The sequence below is a fragment of the Hyperolius riggenbachi genome, chromosome 4, assembly GCF_040937935.1.
Source record: "Hyperolius riggenbachi isolate aHypRig1 chromosome 4, aHypRig1.pri, whole genome shotgun sequence".
Lineage (NCBI taxonomy): Eukaryota > Metazoa > Chordata > Amphibia > Anura > Hyperoliidae > Hyperolius > Hyperolius riggenbachi.
Genome location: NC_090649.1, coordinates 494,592,706 through 494,608,286, shown reverse-complemented (window position 1 = coordinate 494,608,286; position 15,581 = coordinate 494,592,706). Strand labels below are relative to the sequence as shown.

The window sequence follows — 15,581 nt, the reverse complement described above, 5'->3', positions numbered from 1 at the left end:
GTAACGTTAAGGCAATGTAGTGCGCCACATGGGAGCAGAGCATTCTGGGAGGTAACGTTAAGGCAATGTAGTGCGCCACATGGGAGCAGAGCATTCTGGGAGGTAACGTTAAGGTAATGTAGTGCGCCACATGGGAGCAGAGCATTCTGGGAGGTAACGATAAGGCAATGTAGTGCGCTACATGGGAGCAGAGCATTCTGGGAGGTAACACTAAGGCAATGTAGTGCACCACATGGGAGCAGAGCATTCTGGGAGGTAAGGCAATGTAGTGCACTACATGGGAGCAGAGCATTCTGGGAGGTAACGATAAGGCAATGTAATGCGCCACATGGGAGCAGAGCATTCTGGGAGGTAACGATAAGGCAATGTAGTGCGCCACATGGGAGCAGAGCATTCTGGGAGGTAACGTTAAGGCAATGTAGTGCACCACATGGGAGCAGAGCATTCTGGGAGGTAACGTTAAGGCAATGTAGTGCACCACATGGGAGCAGAGCATTCTGGGAGGGAACGTTAAGGCAATGTAGTGTGCCACATGGGAGCAGAGCATTCTGGGAGGTAACGTTAAGGCAATGTAGTGCACCACATGGGAGCAGAGCATTCTGGGAGGTAAGACAATGTAGGACAGAGGATCTGAAACGCGTCGGGCGGTCATTTCTTCGCTTTTACTGTGTTATACAATCTCCAGCTTTGTCCATATCTTCCCCGTCTGTCAGAATACGTTGTTTTTCTATCTCCACCTGTGTTACAAGAAAACATAAATATTTATATATGTAAATTACCTCCGGAACTTGTGCAGTGAATCGTGGGTACAAAATATCAATGTCAGTTACATTGTGCGCGGCGCTCAGAAGGATGCGCGTAGCTTCATGTGAATGTTAACCCCTTCTTGCTGCAACGTAGGATTACTTGAAGCAGACAAGGACTGTATAAATTACAATAAAAAGTGTATATATTACAAAAATATGTATAAATTACTGTACAAAAAACAAAAATGAATAAAATAGTTAAAAATATATATATATACATTTTTAAAAGATAAAAAAATGAAAAGCAGATGATTAGCAGGACTGCCAGGCAATTTTTAATTGTTTAAAAGGAAATAAGTATGTCAGCCTCTGTATTACTCTCACTTCAAGTGTCTTAACCAAAGAAATCCCCAACAAAAGTTGTGGTGCCATTGCATTCAGTTCACAAAGCAGTTAAAGGTTTTTTTTTCTGTTTTCTGAGGCTGGGAGCACACTTAGCAGAAACGCTAGCGTTGCGTAAAACGCAGCGTTTTTGGCGCTAATGGAAGTCTATGGGCCGCAGGAAAAAATGCATATAAAAAATGCATACGCATTTTGTATACGTGCGTTTTTGAAAATACTGGTTTTGTTGCATAATATTTATAGATGCATCAAAAATGCACATAATGAAAGTCAGTGGGAACGCAATGGTATGCGTTTTTCATGCGTTTTTTTGAAGGCGTTTTTCCCCCAAAAATGTTTTTTTGATGTATTTCCACTTCCTGTTGTCTTCCTAGTGATTTGCATAAATGCATATACATATGAGTTTTGTATATGTTAATCGCAAACACATTAAACACACGCAAAACGCTTGAAAAAGGCAAACACACTAAAAAAGCAGGAAAAACCCACACCGTCGCTATTAGATCCTACGCCGCACTTGTGGCTGTCTAAGCCTGATGCGGCGTAGGATTTATGCCACCCACCGTTTCCGCTCCCGGCGCGATCGTGCGCACCGGAGAGGGGAGATGTCAGCTGTCATCGCGTATGGCTGCTGATCACGTGATTACCACGATCGCCGGCGGATCATAGTGATTACTTACAGAGCTGCGGCGGTGGGGAGGGGGGGGGGGGGGAGAAGAGGATCCACTCACCTCCCTGCCATTTCTCCAACAATCGCTGCTCCGCTCCGGCCGGCATCCCCGCTCTCTCTGACGTCAGTGCCGGCTTGATGACATCGACAGCGACCCGGGAACTGAGCAGCAGTAGGAGCGGAGATGCCGGCCAGAGCAGAGGGGTCCACTGCGGCTCATCGCTGGAGCCTGAAAGGTGAGTGATGGCTGCTGCACACAGGGGGACACCTGGCCAAACCGGGGACACTATGCCCAGCAAGCTCCTGCAGGGATCCGGCTGTCCTAACCCCCCAAACATGCCATCCCCCCTTTAGCAAAAACGCCTGGTCTTTAAGGGGGGTTAGGCGGCCGGTCGCGAAAGGGTTAATAAACAATGCAATACTCTGATATGCTGTATTACTGGTTGTACCATTATTGTATTATAATAATTATTATTATGAGGATCCCCAAAGGTGTATTCACCCATCTGGTGCAACGCGGGTGACTGCGCTGGAATGCAGGGCCGGTGAGAGGATTAGAAAGGCTCTGTATGGTACACAGCCTTCCCTCTCCATAAGTGAGTAACTTTTTTTTTGCTTCAGTTTTCCTTTAATACATCAGGATCAAAAAAACCCTCCCGCCGTGTCCTGCGACATTGAGACTGGCTTCACACTGCGTATTGGCGTTAGCGTTACCGCCAAAAACAGGCCTTCAGGGAATGACGCGTTCCTATGCGTTATTCCCCTCCTGGTATCCGGCCAAACAGGAAGAGACGCTTGCTTGCGCGAAGCAGGAAAATCTGGCGCATAGCTCCGCAGCTACTTTCTGGCGCGCCATTCAAATGTACTGAAAACGTAATATACCGTTTTCAGGTGGCATCGTTGCTGGATGGCTGCCTGTGGAGTGGGAGAGTGCATTGCCCGGCTGCCTGCGGTGGGGCGGGAGGAGGCAATAGCTGCCCGGGGAAAAGTGTAGCAGATGTGCGCAGGGAGTGGGGGCCAAGTCCCTCTCCCACCCTCTGTTCCTCACCTCGGGAGCCCCCTCCTTTTAATGATAGTCAGCGCAGCGGGAGATACAGCTGATCATCAATCACCTCCCCAGGCTCCGGTCTTCAGCAAACGTTAGAGCTGCACGTCTACGCTGCCTCTTCTCTCTGCAATGCTGATTACACTGGATCAGGAAGTAGTGTAATCAGCATTGCAGAGAGAAGAAACAGCGTAGACCTGCAGCTCTAACGTTTGCTGAAGACCGGAGCCTGGGGAGGTGATTGATGATCAGCTGTATCTCCCGCTGCGCTGACTATCATTAAAAGGAGGGGGCTCCCGAGGTGAGGAACAGAGGGTGGGAGAGGGACTTGGCCCCCACTCCCTGCGCACATCTGCTACACTTTTCCCCGGGCAGCTATTGCCTCCTCCCGCCCCACCGCAGGCAGCCGGGCAATGCACTCTCCCACTCCACCACACCGGGAGTGGGAAATTACGTTTTAAACTCTAAAACGCTAAATAGCGTTTTAAGGGCATGCGCCATTTTTTCCAGGCGCCGCTTTTGACTGTATGCTGCTTGCGGTCACTTCCTGTTTTGGAAATATGGAAGCATATTGCAAAACTACGCATCTGCGCATGCGCGTCGCAACGCTGGCCACATTTTTTAAATCCCTGCGTTGCCACACAGACTTACAGGACTTCCGGTCCGCCGCATGTCGACGCAGAAATGTGCGCTAGCGTAGTTTTTGAAATGTGTCAGATTGAGCAATTCTGGAGCACCGCAGTTAACATGAAAGCACCCATAGACTTTCATTGCCCTGTGGTAGCAGTACGGAAAACTGTTGCAACGCACTGCGCCAGAGTGAAACGGCCCTGAAAAGTGACTCCTCTTTCATTTGAGCATACTGCATACAGCACAGGTCACTATTTATAAATGACACAACTCTGTCGTCCTTCCTGTTGTAACCGTCACTTACTTACCTCTCTCCCGATAGAAGAACTCGTCTTGACGGATATTCAGGACACCAGCTCAGCACATAGATTTTACACTGATACAAAATCATTTTCCAGACGCTACGGCAGCAAAACAGAGATCAGTTTTATTACGGCTATCAGAATTCCACGGCCTCAGCCGCCCGGACAGTTTCTGACACCAGGCAGAGGGGCGAAGCCTTAACGTTTAATCGTATTTTTAGGTCATCGTTAAGCAGCTTGGGCCGAATACTCAGACACCAGCAGTTTTACCGAATGATATCATCTTCCAAAAATGATGACTCGGTTTTTATGGAGAGCATTTCATTAAGTGGAGAGTGTTTTGCGTGCGCCCCACTGACAGGCGTTTTGTCTGTGCACCATCTATATAGACACAGTGGAAACGCGTACATCAAAAAAGGGCGTCAGGAAAAAAGGGCGCGTGGTGTAAACGATAAGCAGTTTTACCATTTATAAAAAATATTGTGTAGAATTTTGTTTACAAATAGTGTTTTAAGAATTTATAAATCATTAAATAGTGTGTATGAAATCGGCAATTCTTAAAACGTTAATCTTCCCTGTTTCTAAACTGAAACTTATAATTACGTTTGTTAAAAACCCTCCCTGTACCTATCCCTAACCCCTAGACCCCCCTGGTGTTGCCTAAACCTAAGACCCCCCTGGTGGTGCCTAAACCTAAGACCCCCCTGGTGGTGCCTAAACCTAAGACCCCCTATGGATAATAATGTTTTACAAACATTAATAAATAAAAAAATTAAATAAAAAAAATGTAAATAATTTTTTGGGGTGGATAATTCATGTTTTAGAAATGTTTTAGAAATAGTGATTTAGTATCTTTATAAACGTTATTCGTCACGGGCTCATTTTGTAAAGTTAAATCATCACAAACATAGTTATAAAACCTTAAAAATCTCCGGGCGCCGTTTGTAAAACGTTAATAATTTCCGGCGCCTTTTTTTCCCTGTTCGGCGCCCATTAAATGATATTTATAATGGGAGTGAATGGGGCGCCCTTTTTGTCCACTTGTCTCATGCGCCCAAATCTCCTGCTTCCCCTGGAAACATCTCCTAAAGTGACATCTGAATGGTTTTGGGATAACGGACTTGTAATTTAGGAAACAGTAAAAAAGGGCGCAGGAGGCTAGTGGACAAATCGGGCGCCGCCATTCACTCCCATAATAAATATCGTTTACTGGGCGCCGAACGGGAAAAAAGGGCGCCCGAGAATAATAACGTTTTCCAAGGGCGCCCGAAGATTTTTAATGTTTTATAACTGCTTGTGATGATTTACGTTTCCTATTTCAATAAAACATTATTTTAAATGTTATCCCTTACTGTTTGTAAAACATTATTATTCACAAAATAAAGCGATCAGTACGTAACATAAATTGTAATATATTTTATCCCTTACTGTTTCTAAAACATTATTCTACACACAATACAGTGATCACTAAGGAGGGTCTTAGGTTTACGCACCACCAGGGGGTCTTAGGTTTAGGCACCACCAGGGGGGTCTTAGGTTTAGGCACCATCAGGGGAGTCTTAGGTTTAGGCACCATCAGGGGGGTCTTAGGTTTAGGCACCATCAGGGGAGTCTTAGGTTTAGGCACCACCAGGGGAGTCTTAGGTTTAGGCACCACCAGGGGGGTCTTAGGTTTAGGCACCATCAGGGGAGTCTTAGGTTTAGGCACCACCAGGGGGGTCTTAGGTTTAGGCACCACCAGGGGGGTCTTAGGTTTAGGCACCATCAGGGGAGTCTTAGGTTTAGGCACCACCAGGGGAGTCTTAGGTTTAGGCACCACCAGGGGAGTCTTAGGTTTAGGCACCACCAGGGGAGTCTTAGGTTTAGGCACCACCAGGGGGGTCTTAGGTTTAGGCACCACCAGGGGGGTCTTAGGTTTAGGCACCACCAGGGGAGTCTTAGGTTTAGGCACCAACAGAGGGGTCTTAGGTTTAGGCACCACCAGGGGAGTCTTAGGTTTAGGCACCACCAGGGGAGTCTTAGGTTTAGGCACCACCAGGGGAGTCTTAGGTTTAGGCACCACCAGGGGAGTCTTAGGTTTAGGCACCACCAGGGGAGTCTTAGGTTTAGGCACCAATACGGTGGTCTAGGGGTAGGTACAGGGAGGGTTACTTACAATTTTTTTTTTTTTTTTAAACGTGATTATACATTTCACTTTTTAAACGGAAGATTAACGTTTTCACAATTGCCGATTTCATGCACATTATTTAATGATTTATAACTTTATAAAAACGAATATTTAAACGAAATATAGTACATTATATTTTTAAACGTTATCCATGTTTATCGTTTAAAACCCCGCGCCCTTTTTTCCCCCTTTTTAACGGACTTGTAATTTAAACTAACAGTGAGATTTAAAGCAGCAATGAACTATGGATCAGGAGGACTTTATGTGACGTTTCATCCAGAAGAACCTCTCTCAACAACTGGAAGATGTATGAGCAGAAAGTGGTATTGCTTTATTCTTACTAATAAAATCCTAACAAGACAATAATGTATTCAGTCATTATGGCTGGATAACCGTGGTAAACATAGAGGGGTGTGTCCTCCCTCAATCTGTGTGCCTCCATCTTCATCCTCACTGGCCACCACTTCTCCGTGAGCCGCCACAGTGTACATGAGTACATGGCAGGGGCCTCGAGGACCACTATTCACTTGGGGAAGGGGAAACCTGGGGGGGTCTACTAGCCAGCTCTTGTGGCCAGGGGCACAGTAAGTACTATCGGGGATGGGGGGTAGGTCAGAATCACAGGGGCTGCCCAAAGCCCTTTCCAGAGGGGGGGCTGTAGTGGATTATGGGCCCCATTTAATTTTTGACCAAGGTGGGGAGTTGTCTATTTGCTTTTTATTTTTTAATCCAATAAGAATTACAGTAGTAGTAGTACTACACAAGCAAAGGCAGGCAATCCCTTCCATAGCTGACTCACTACTGTGAGAATTTGAGATTTATTTTTTGGAAATTAGACATAAAATGTTAACATTGTGCATATTTCTACATGAATGTGTGTTGTTATTATTGTTAAACATCAGGTGTGTAAGTGGCAGTTCCTGTCTGAGTCAGGACTGGGTCAGATTACAGTGTGAACCTCACTGATAAGGAATTACAACACTTTCCTAGCAGAAAATTGTTTATGAGAGCAGGAAAAAGATAAAAAGGGTCAATAGTTCATAGATTTTAGCTCTGGCATTCTTCAATGAATGTGCCATTGAGCAAAAACAATAAAGCAGTAAAAACTTAAAAAGTAGATTTTAGGCTACTTACACACCAGGACGTTGCGTTTAGGGGATGTTATAAGGCACATAACGTGCACCTAACGCAACGCCTGGTGCTCTTTGATGTGGACGTCGGAGTGAGCCGCGTTGTGCAGCTCACTCTGGCGTCGGTGATGCCGTGATGTGTACTCTTGGACGCATGCGGCATCACGTGGTCCCGCCCGGCCAATCGCCGCACAGAGCGGCCGCTCCAGGAAGTAAACACTGCACGTCACACCGTGCAGTGAATATTAATAAGCCATGTGCCCGGCCGCTCTCCCCTCCTCCCCAACACTACTGAGCATGTGCAAGCAGTCTAAAGCGCATAACGCACAGCATGCAGCACTCTCAACGGAAGTGCTGCGTTACAATGTAACGCAACGTGGGCACTGTGAACAGCCCATTGATTTTTCATTACTATGCGGTGGGGCTGCGTTACAGGCTGCACTAACGTGCGCCTGTAACGTCTCACTGTGAAAGCAGCCTAAATGTAAAAAAAAAAAAAATTTGTAATATCTTAAAAAGTTATTTTTAGGAAGATAGATACAATTGTCTACTATTTCATTTTTCATATTTTCACTTCGGGTGTCCTTTAACATCACCAGCAAACTGTTACAAATATTGCATCATATTTTTAATTCTTCCTTCCACATTGCTTTACGTTTTTTCTTTTTATCCTTGGCAGAAGCAGTAATCTTGTAGCTGCCGCCCACCTCCCCATTAAACAGGCCTAACGACGTGAAAACGCTTTGATAAAATGGCAGCGGGCTTCTGAAACTGACTGTCTCTATTGATCCCAAACAATGATTTCATGTTTGTGTTTACTGGAGAGCGGCGGTGCCGGCGTTCCCGCGTACATTAAGATTGCCGGCACTTTACAGCTGACAGCCGAGCGAGCCTTGCGCACGTTTGCTGAACTGTTATGTTTTGTACTTATTTTTGAAGAGGGGAAACAGCTGACACAGGCATGCAGAGGGGATGATGAAATACATATATTTATGTGCTCTATAAAGTAGATATTTCGCATTACATCTCATTGCATAGCCCGGTCTCCCGCAGAACGCGCCTGTACGGTTACGGCTGTCGCTGAACGCCCAACTGATCCAAATTTCCCACAGGTCGTAAAATTGCAACCGTCGGAGTCTCATCAGAATGCGTAAGGTTGCGGCAGGCCTCCCGACGTGCAGAATGCGCCATTTGTCATGTAAAGCATTGCAGATAAATGTGCGCATCAATAATACCTGTAGGTTGTAGCAGGCTCTCTGCGAGATGTGTTTATGGGGTTGGATATCACTCTCGATGCCCATCGATTTCACTTCCGCCCCCGAGACGCCGGCGGCTGGCATGACAAAGTGCACCGTGGCGATGGGATTCCAGTCACGAGGTATCTCCTGGTCCGATCCCAGCTCCAGCCTGCAGGATAGGCTGTGCGGCTGATCAGGGCCTGGGAAGAGAAGAGATTCAACAAAATCAAGTTTAAAGCCTATTTATGGACATTTCCACTCAACTTATTCTACCCAGGCCCGGATTTACCTCACAGGAGCCTATAGGCACAGATGTTCTGGCACCCCAGACTCCGCCCTCCATGCATGCAGGCCTGGATTTACATCACAGGAGCCTATAGGCACAGATGTCCTGGCACCCTAGACTCCACCCTCCATGCATGCAGGCCTGGATTTACCTCACAGGAACCTATAGGCACAGATGTTCTGGCACCTGAGACTCCGCCCTCCATGCATGCAGGCCAGGATTTACATCACAGGAGCCTATAGGCACAGATATCCTGGCACCCTAGACTCCGCCCTCCATGCATGCAGGCCAGGATTTACATCACAGGAGCCTATAGGCACAGATGTCCTGGCACCCTAGACTCCGCCCTCCATGCATGCAGGCCAGGATTTACATCACAGGAGCCTATAGGCACAGATGTTCTGGCACCCCAGACTCCGCCCTCCATGCATGCAGGCCCAGATTTACATCACAGGAGCCTATAGGCACAGATGTCCTGGCACCCCAGACTCCGCCCTCCATGCATGCAGGCCAGGATTTAAATCACAGGAGCCTATAGGCACAGATGTCCTGGCACCCCAGACTCCGCCCTCCATGAACCTACAAGTGTGCTGGCTGTCCCAGCTGTCACTCCTCCCTTACTTCCTTTGCCCGTCATAGGTAGCTACAGGTGTCCTTATTAGGTAGCCAGACATACCATCAGTATTAGTAGCTAGAGGTGACCCCCACTAGAGGGAGATCTGGTCAGTGGAATGCAGAGAGCAGGGTGAGTAACCTCTCATTCACACTCTGCTCAGGACTCTGCATAGGGAAGGAGGGAGTGAGCTACCTTTCATTATCAGGTGCCTGAAAGACCGAGCCTACAGTGCCTTATGGTAAATCCGGCCCTGATTCTACCTCCTCCTTCCTACCTCCTAATTGAGCACTAAGGAGGATCCCCAATTCACCCTTTCCCCCATTCTTACATGATCCCTCTATTGGCTTCGGGTCTGGGCTCCAACATCTCCCAGGTGGAGGCAGCTGTGCCCAGGGCTGGCATTTCCATAGAGGAAAGGGGACTCCAGAGCTTGTAGAAGCCCCGCAAGGTCCGCCCACTCCCCTCCAGCTGTGGTGACTCATGGCTGTGGGGCTGAATTGCACTACCTGCGGCCGGGGTTAATGTGCAGCCGGATATCAGTTGCATACGTTACCTGTCCAGCCAGCTTCCTCCTCCTCCTTCCTTCAGGCCCTCCAGTGTCCACGGTTCCCCCCGCAGTGGCATCGATACCCCTGTGATGTGCAGGCATATTCCGTACACGCCTGCAGGGAATGAGGACGAGAGGCGGGGAGAAGTCGTCGGGAGGGCAGAGGGCGGTGCTGCCTAATTTTCTGCCTAGATTGGGAAAGACTCCTCTGTGTGTACAAGCTGCATTTGTGGGGGGATAGAGGAGGGAATAATGGGGACCATAACAATGCTCTTGAGGGGACATATAATGGGCACCTAATGATATCATGTGACTGGGGAAGGTGGGGTGGGGCCTGGCAGCTGACTCAGGGGTGCAGGGGTAGGTGAATTTGATAAAGGGGGGTCCTTAGTGTCCTTAAGGGGGTCACTGTTCACCTCCTGAAGGTGGAGCATAGGGTTAATAAGGCTTTGGTGGAAATGGTGCACAATCATGTTCTTTTTTATTTGTTCTTAATTCTATAGTACCCCTAGAGTGAGAGGGATATGGCGGCTGCCATATTTATTGTCTGTTAAGCAATACCAGTTGCCTGGCAGCCCTGCTGATCTCTTTGGCTGCACTAGTGTCTGATTCACACACCAGAAAAAAGCATGCAGCTAATCCAGTCTGCATGCTTGTTTAGGGGCTAAGGGCTGGTGCACACCGGAACGGTTTTGGAGCGTTTTTTAAAAACGCTAGCTGTTTGAAAACCGCTTGGGTAATGTATTTCAATGGGCTGTTGCACACTAGAGCGGTTCGTTTTATTCCACAAACGCAAACTCGGGGGCTGCAGCATTTTGTAGATTTCTGAGGCATTTCTGCCTCAATGTTATAGTATAGGAAAGTGGGAAACCGCTCTGAAAAACGCTAGATCAGAGCGGTTTTCCAGGCGTTTTTGTTACAGAAGCTGTTCAGTAACAGCTTTACTGTAACAATATGTGTAATCTGCTACACAAAAACGCTCCAAAAACCGCTAGGCATGTGCAGAAAACCTCTCTAAACATGCTAAAATCGCTCCGAAATCTGCTTCAAAAACCTCTAGCGTTTTGGGGATCTGCCAGAGGTTTCTGGTGTGCACTGAGCCTATGAGTATTAGAGGCAGAGGATCAGCAGGACAGCCAGGCAATTAGTATTTTTTAAAAGGAAATACATATATCAACCTCCATAGCCTTCTCAGTTCAGGTGTCCTTTAAAAAACTATATTTAAAAAAAAAATAACATTTCAAGATTTTTAAACATTTTCCCTGACTAAAATATGAAGGAGAATATTTAAAGGGAACCTGAAGCGAGAGGTATATGGAGGCTGCCATATTTATTTACGTTTACACAACACCAGTTGCCTGGCAGCCCTGCTGACCCCCTGCCTCTAATACTGATCAGATCAAATGTTTCATACAAAAATCTCCATGCTTGTTTCAGTTGTGCGATTCAGACATTACTGATGCCAGAATGATCAGCAGGGATGCCAGGCAACTGGTATTGTTTAAAAGGAAATAAATATATCAGCCTCCATATACTTCTCACGTCAGGTTCCGACACCACCAGCAACAGACAGGAAACCCTTTAGGAGTTTCTGTACAGCTGTTCCAGGCCGCACACGCTCAATGCACGGCAGATTATCTGTGTATGCGCCAAGCTGCAAACATTTCACCCTGATTACCAACCGAGAATATCGTCCTCCAGGGGGCGCTGAGGGGGAATAAAGCTCATACATTCAGTAGGATTTGAGTTGTGTTGGTGAAACTTTTATGAGATGAGTGTTTCTTTACTGGAGATTCTGCGTCCCCCAATAACAAACAAGACATATTCTGCATGTCGTAATCTCCGGCATAATTGCTGCCAGCTTTGCGATGACACAGGGCCTGGCACACTCAGCAATGGCGAAGGGGACACTGGAGAGCTGAATGGCATTAGAAAATACCATCACATGTGACATAAAATGCATTTTTAATTATAATGATCTCTTCATCCACCTGCTACTTCCCGGAATATCTGATCAGGACAAGAACAAGGCTAGCGAGCAAGATACATGTGTAAGTGTATTAAAAAGCTTGTAAATACCTATTTGGGGGGTAAACCGTTACATGAGGTCTATGGTTTAACCACTTCACCACTAAGGGGTTTTCGCCTTATGGACCACAGCAATTTTAACATTTCAGCGCTCCTCCCATTCATTTGCCAATAACTTCATCACTACTTATCGCTCCAAAATGATCCATGCGTTGTTTTTTTCCATCACCAATAAGGCTTTCTTTAGGTGGTACATATGGCAAACCATTATTTTCTTTTATATGCATGTATGGCAAGTATGGCATAGGTGAACCCCAGCAGCCAATAGATGTACTGTGACTCACAGCTGGCTTTCGTGTACAGGGACGGATCTAGGGGGGAGCAAGCGGGTCTCTTGCCCCAGGCGCAGTTTGTTAAATTCTTAAAAAGGCGGCAAAATGTGGATGGGGAATGGCAGTTTAGGCGCCAAAACCTGACCTTGCCCCAGGCGCAACTTGGGGCAACTTGGTCTAGATCCGTCCCTGTTCGTGTATACAGAGCACCACCGCCGAAATGATACACCCGGTGCCGGCAAGCTGCATACAGCATTCTTGATGTTCCCCCGCTGATAAAACAAAACATTACTCTCCAAATTGTACAGTTTATTATGTTTTTCCCCACTTTATAGGAAACTATCAGTATCTCAGTATGACATTTTTCTTTTTTGTAAATATTGCTTCTGTACAAATGACTGCACTGCTCCATGTTTTTAGCATATTCAATGTAAAATTAATAAGATGGCATTGTGTGAGGTAAGGAGAACTAACGATCACAGCTGCGCTTTACCTCCCCAAAGCAAGATCTCATCATTCTTCCCCCAAACAAGGATCTGGCTCTGGTTAGCAAGTCACTGTGGGTGTGAAGTCCATGACAGCTCCAACACTGGAAAATGAAAGTCGTAAAACGTCCTAAATCACCCTAAAAATCACCCAGCAGGAACCTGGGCCAGCGCTAGCAAGGCCGACTGCAGCTGCAAGCTTGGTGAATAAGGTTCTTGCAACATGGGGACTCTGGCATTGTTAATATTGGCAGCAGGGTGCAGATTAGCCATGCCATTGGTTTAGATACTGCAGCATAACATTGGCTCAGGTACTCTAGCATATCATTTGCTATGGTACTCTAACATGCCATGGGCTCAGGAACTCCAGCATGCCATTGGCTCAAATGTTCAAGCATACCATTGGCTCAGATACTCTAGCATACCATTGCCTCAAATGTTCAAGCATACCATTGGCTCAGGTTCTTAACGTGTGGTACGCGTACCCAGGGGGTACTTCTGATGGTTCCAGGGGGTACTCGGGCTTCATATTCTTAACCAAGAAGAATAAATTTAGCGTTTTAAAAAAGTTAAATCTTATTCAACCCTCCTGGCGGTCATTTAAAACCGCCAGGGGGCACCGTAGCACTATTTTTTATTTTTTTAAATCATGTAGCTAGCCTAGCGCTAGCTACATGACAGCCGCCGTGCAGCGGCATCCCCCCACCCTCTCCGATCGCCTCCGGCGATCAAGCCCGTCCGGAAATCCCGTTCTGAACAGGATTTCCATTAAGTCTTCCCCCGTCGCCACGGCGGGATGATGTCACCGACGTCGTGACGTCAAAGGGAGTCCCGATCCACCCCTCAGCGCTGCCTGGCACTGATTGGCCAGGCAGCGCATGGGGTCTGGGGGGGCGGTGCAGCGGGTAGCGGCGAATCGGCGCAGAGAGGCGGCGATCGGATTTCCATTAGGTCTTCCCCCGTCGCCATGGCGGGATGACGTCACCGACGTCGTGACGTCAAAGGGAGTCCCGATCCACCCCTCAGCGCTGCCTGCCACTGATTGGCCAGGCAGCGCATGGGGTCTGGGGGGGGGGCGGCGCGGCGGGTAGCGGCGAATCGGCGCAGAGAGGCGGCGATCGGGCAGTACACGCAGCTAGCAAAGTGCTAGCTGCGTGTACCAAAAAAAATGTATGCAAATCGGCCCAGCAGGGCCTGAGAAATCCTCCTGCGCGGCATAGCCCGAGCTCAGCTCGGGCTTACCGCCAGGAAGGTTAAACACCACCAAATTAGTATTTGGTGAGTACAGGGTTTTAAAAGGGGTACATACCAATAAAATGTTGAGAAACACTGCTCTAGCATACCATTGGCTCAGGAACTGTAGCACACCATTGGCTCAGGCACCCTAGCATACCATTGGCTCAAGTGTTCAAGCACACCATTGGCTCAGGCAATCTAGCACGCCATTGGTTCAGATCTTCTAGCATACAATTGGCTTATGTTCTCTAGCATACCATTGGCTCAGGTACTCTGCCATACCATTGAATCAGGTACTCAAGCATGCCATTGGCTCAGGTACTGCAGCACGCCAATAGCTCAGGTACTAAGCACGCCATTGGCTCAGGTACTAAGCATGCCATTGGCTCAGGTACTGCAGCACGCCAATAGCTCAGGTACTAAGCACACCATTGGCTCAGGTACTAAGCATGCCATTGGCTCAGGTACTGCAGCACGCCAATAGCTCAGGTACTCTAGCATACCATTGGCTCAGGTACTAAGCACGCCATTGGCTCAGGGACTGCAGCACACTTGGCACAGGTACTCTAGCATGCCATTAGATCAGGTACTTTATTTACACGAATGAGAGGTTAGCGCACAGGACTGATTTGACACCGAGATGATGAATACACCAAATCATACTGTTGTTTTTATAATGCCACTGACATCCACACTTGAAGAGGAGTATTGTTTAGCTTGCATGTGGCTAAGCTGGCACTAGGCTTGTGTGAGCTTGCCGAGTCCTGGCAGGAAAACAAATGTAACACTCCACCGGGGGTAGCCCCTGGCGTGCGGGGGGTTTACTGGTGCGCTGGAAGGTGCCAGCCTCACAGTGTTACCTGCTATATAAATACATGAATGCAATAATAAATACAATTCAAGCACTTGAAGTAAGAGCTACTGTTATTGCATAAGCATGAATATATTTCCTTTTCTCTGAGGCAGTGCATTACTGACACACTGCCAGTTATACAGTGCACACTATAGAGAGCACACAAATGAAAATTAGCATGCAGTTAAAACCTAAATCAGATTGTATTTTCATACAAATACTAATATAAAAAAGAGGCATTAACCTTTTTTTGCAATACAAAAATCAAAAGTTTCCTTTTGACTACTTAGAATGCTATGTGGACAGCGGCAGATTCCCCTCCCCCCCTTCCTTCCAGCCCCTCCCTCCCGAGAAAGCCAAGCCCCCAGCAGGGACTTGTTACCATCATGGGTGTGTCTGGCTGTGATCCCTCCCTCAGCCACACCTCCCTATTAACAGAAAACCTGTCCAGAGCCTTTCAGTTCATAAACATGTGGCTGCAGCAGGAACTGTAGTTGGCTCCACCCACACATGACGTTAACTGTGTCATGGCTAAGGACAGACGAGACAAAAGGCAAAAAAGGAGAAACGGGGGGGGGGGGGGATGGAAAGCAAGGTGACAGACAACTTACAACCGGAACTGATGATTCTTATACTGTTTAAAAAATATATATATTTTTTTCAATACAATTTTAAAGGACCACTACAAATCTGAAACATTTTGGAATATGCCATCTCCTCATGGGGGTTTCTCAGGAATTCCTTTATTTTCAAAACCACTTCCTGGATGGCAGTGGCACACACCAACTATTAAAACGTTGTGCACGGGAGACTGGCTTTCCAGCACGATTATAAACATTCTTTTCAGGGAGTGCCTTTGAAAAGAATT

General features: G+C 47.2%; 1 protein-coding gene across 4 annotated transcripts in view; it reads right to left on the bottom strand.

The window, feature by feature from the left end:
• Window positions 1-561: 561 nt before the first annotated feature.
• The window catches only part of STON1 (stonin 1), a 115,503-nt gene continuing 100,483 nt past the window's right edge, over window positions 562-15,581 (bottom strand). For 3 of the 4 annotated variants that reach the window (XM_068233061.1, XM_068233060.1, XM_068233063.1), the window contains exons 3-4: window positions 8,328-8,530; window positions 583-737 (exon numbers count right to left, since the gene is read on the bottom strand). In XM_068233061.1, the coding sequence (XP_068089162.1) occupies window positions 663-737; window positions 8,328-8,530 (278 nt within the window). In that variant the 3' untranslated portion in view covers window positions 583-662. Of the gene's footprint in view, window positions 738-8,327; window positions 8,531-15,581 lie in introns of all 4 variants that reach the window. The other variant, XM_068233064.1, reaches the window with a different exon arrangement.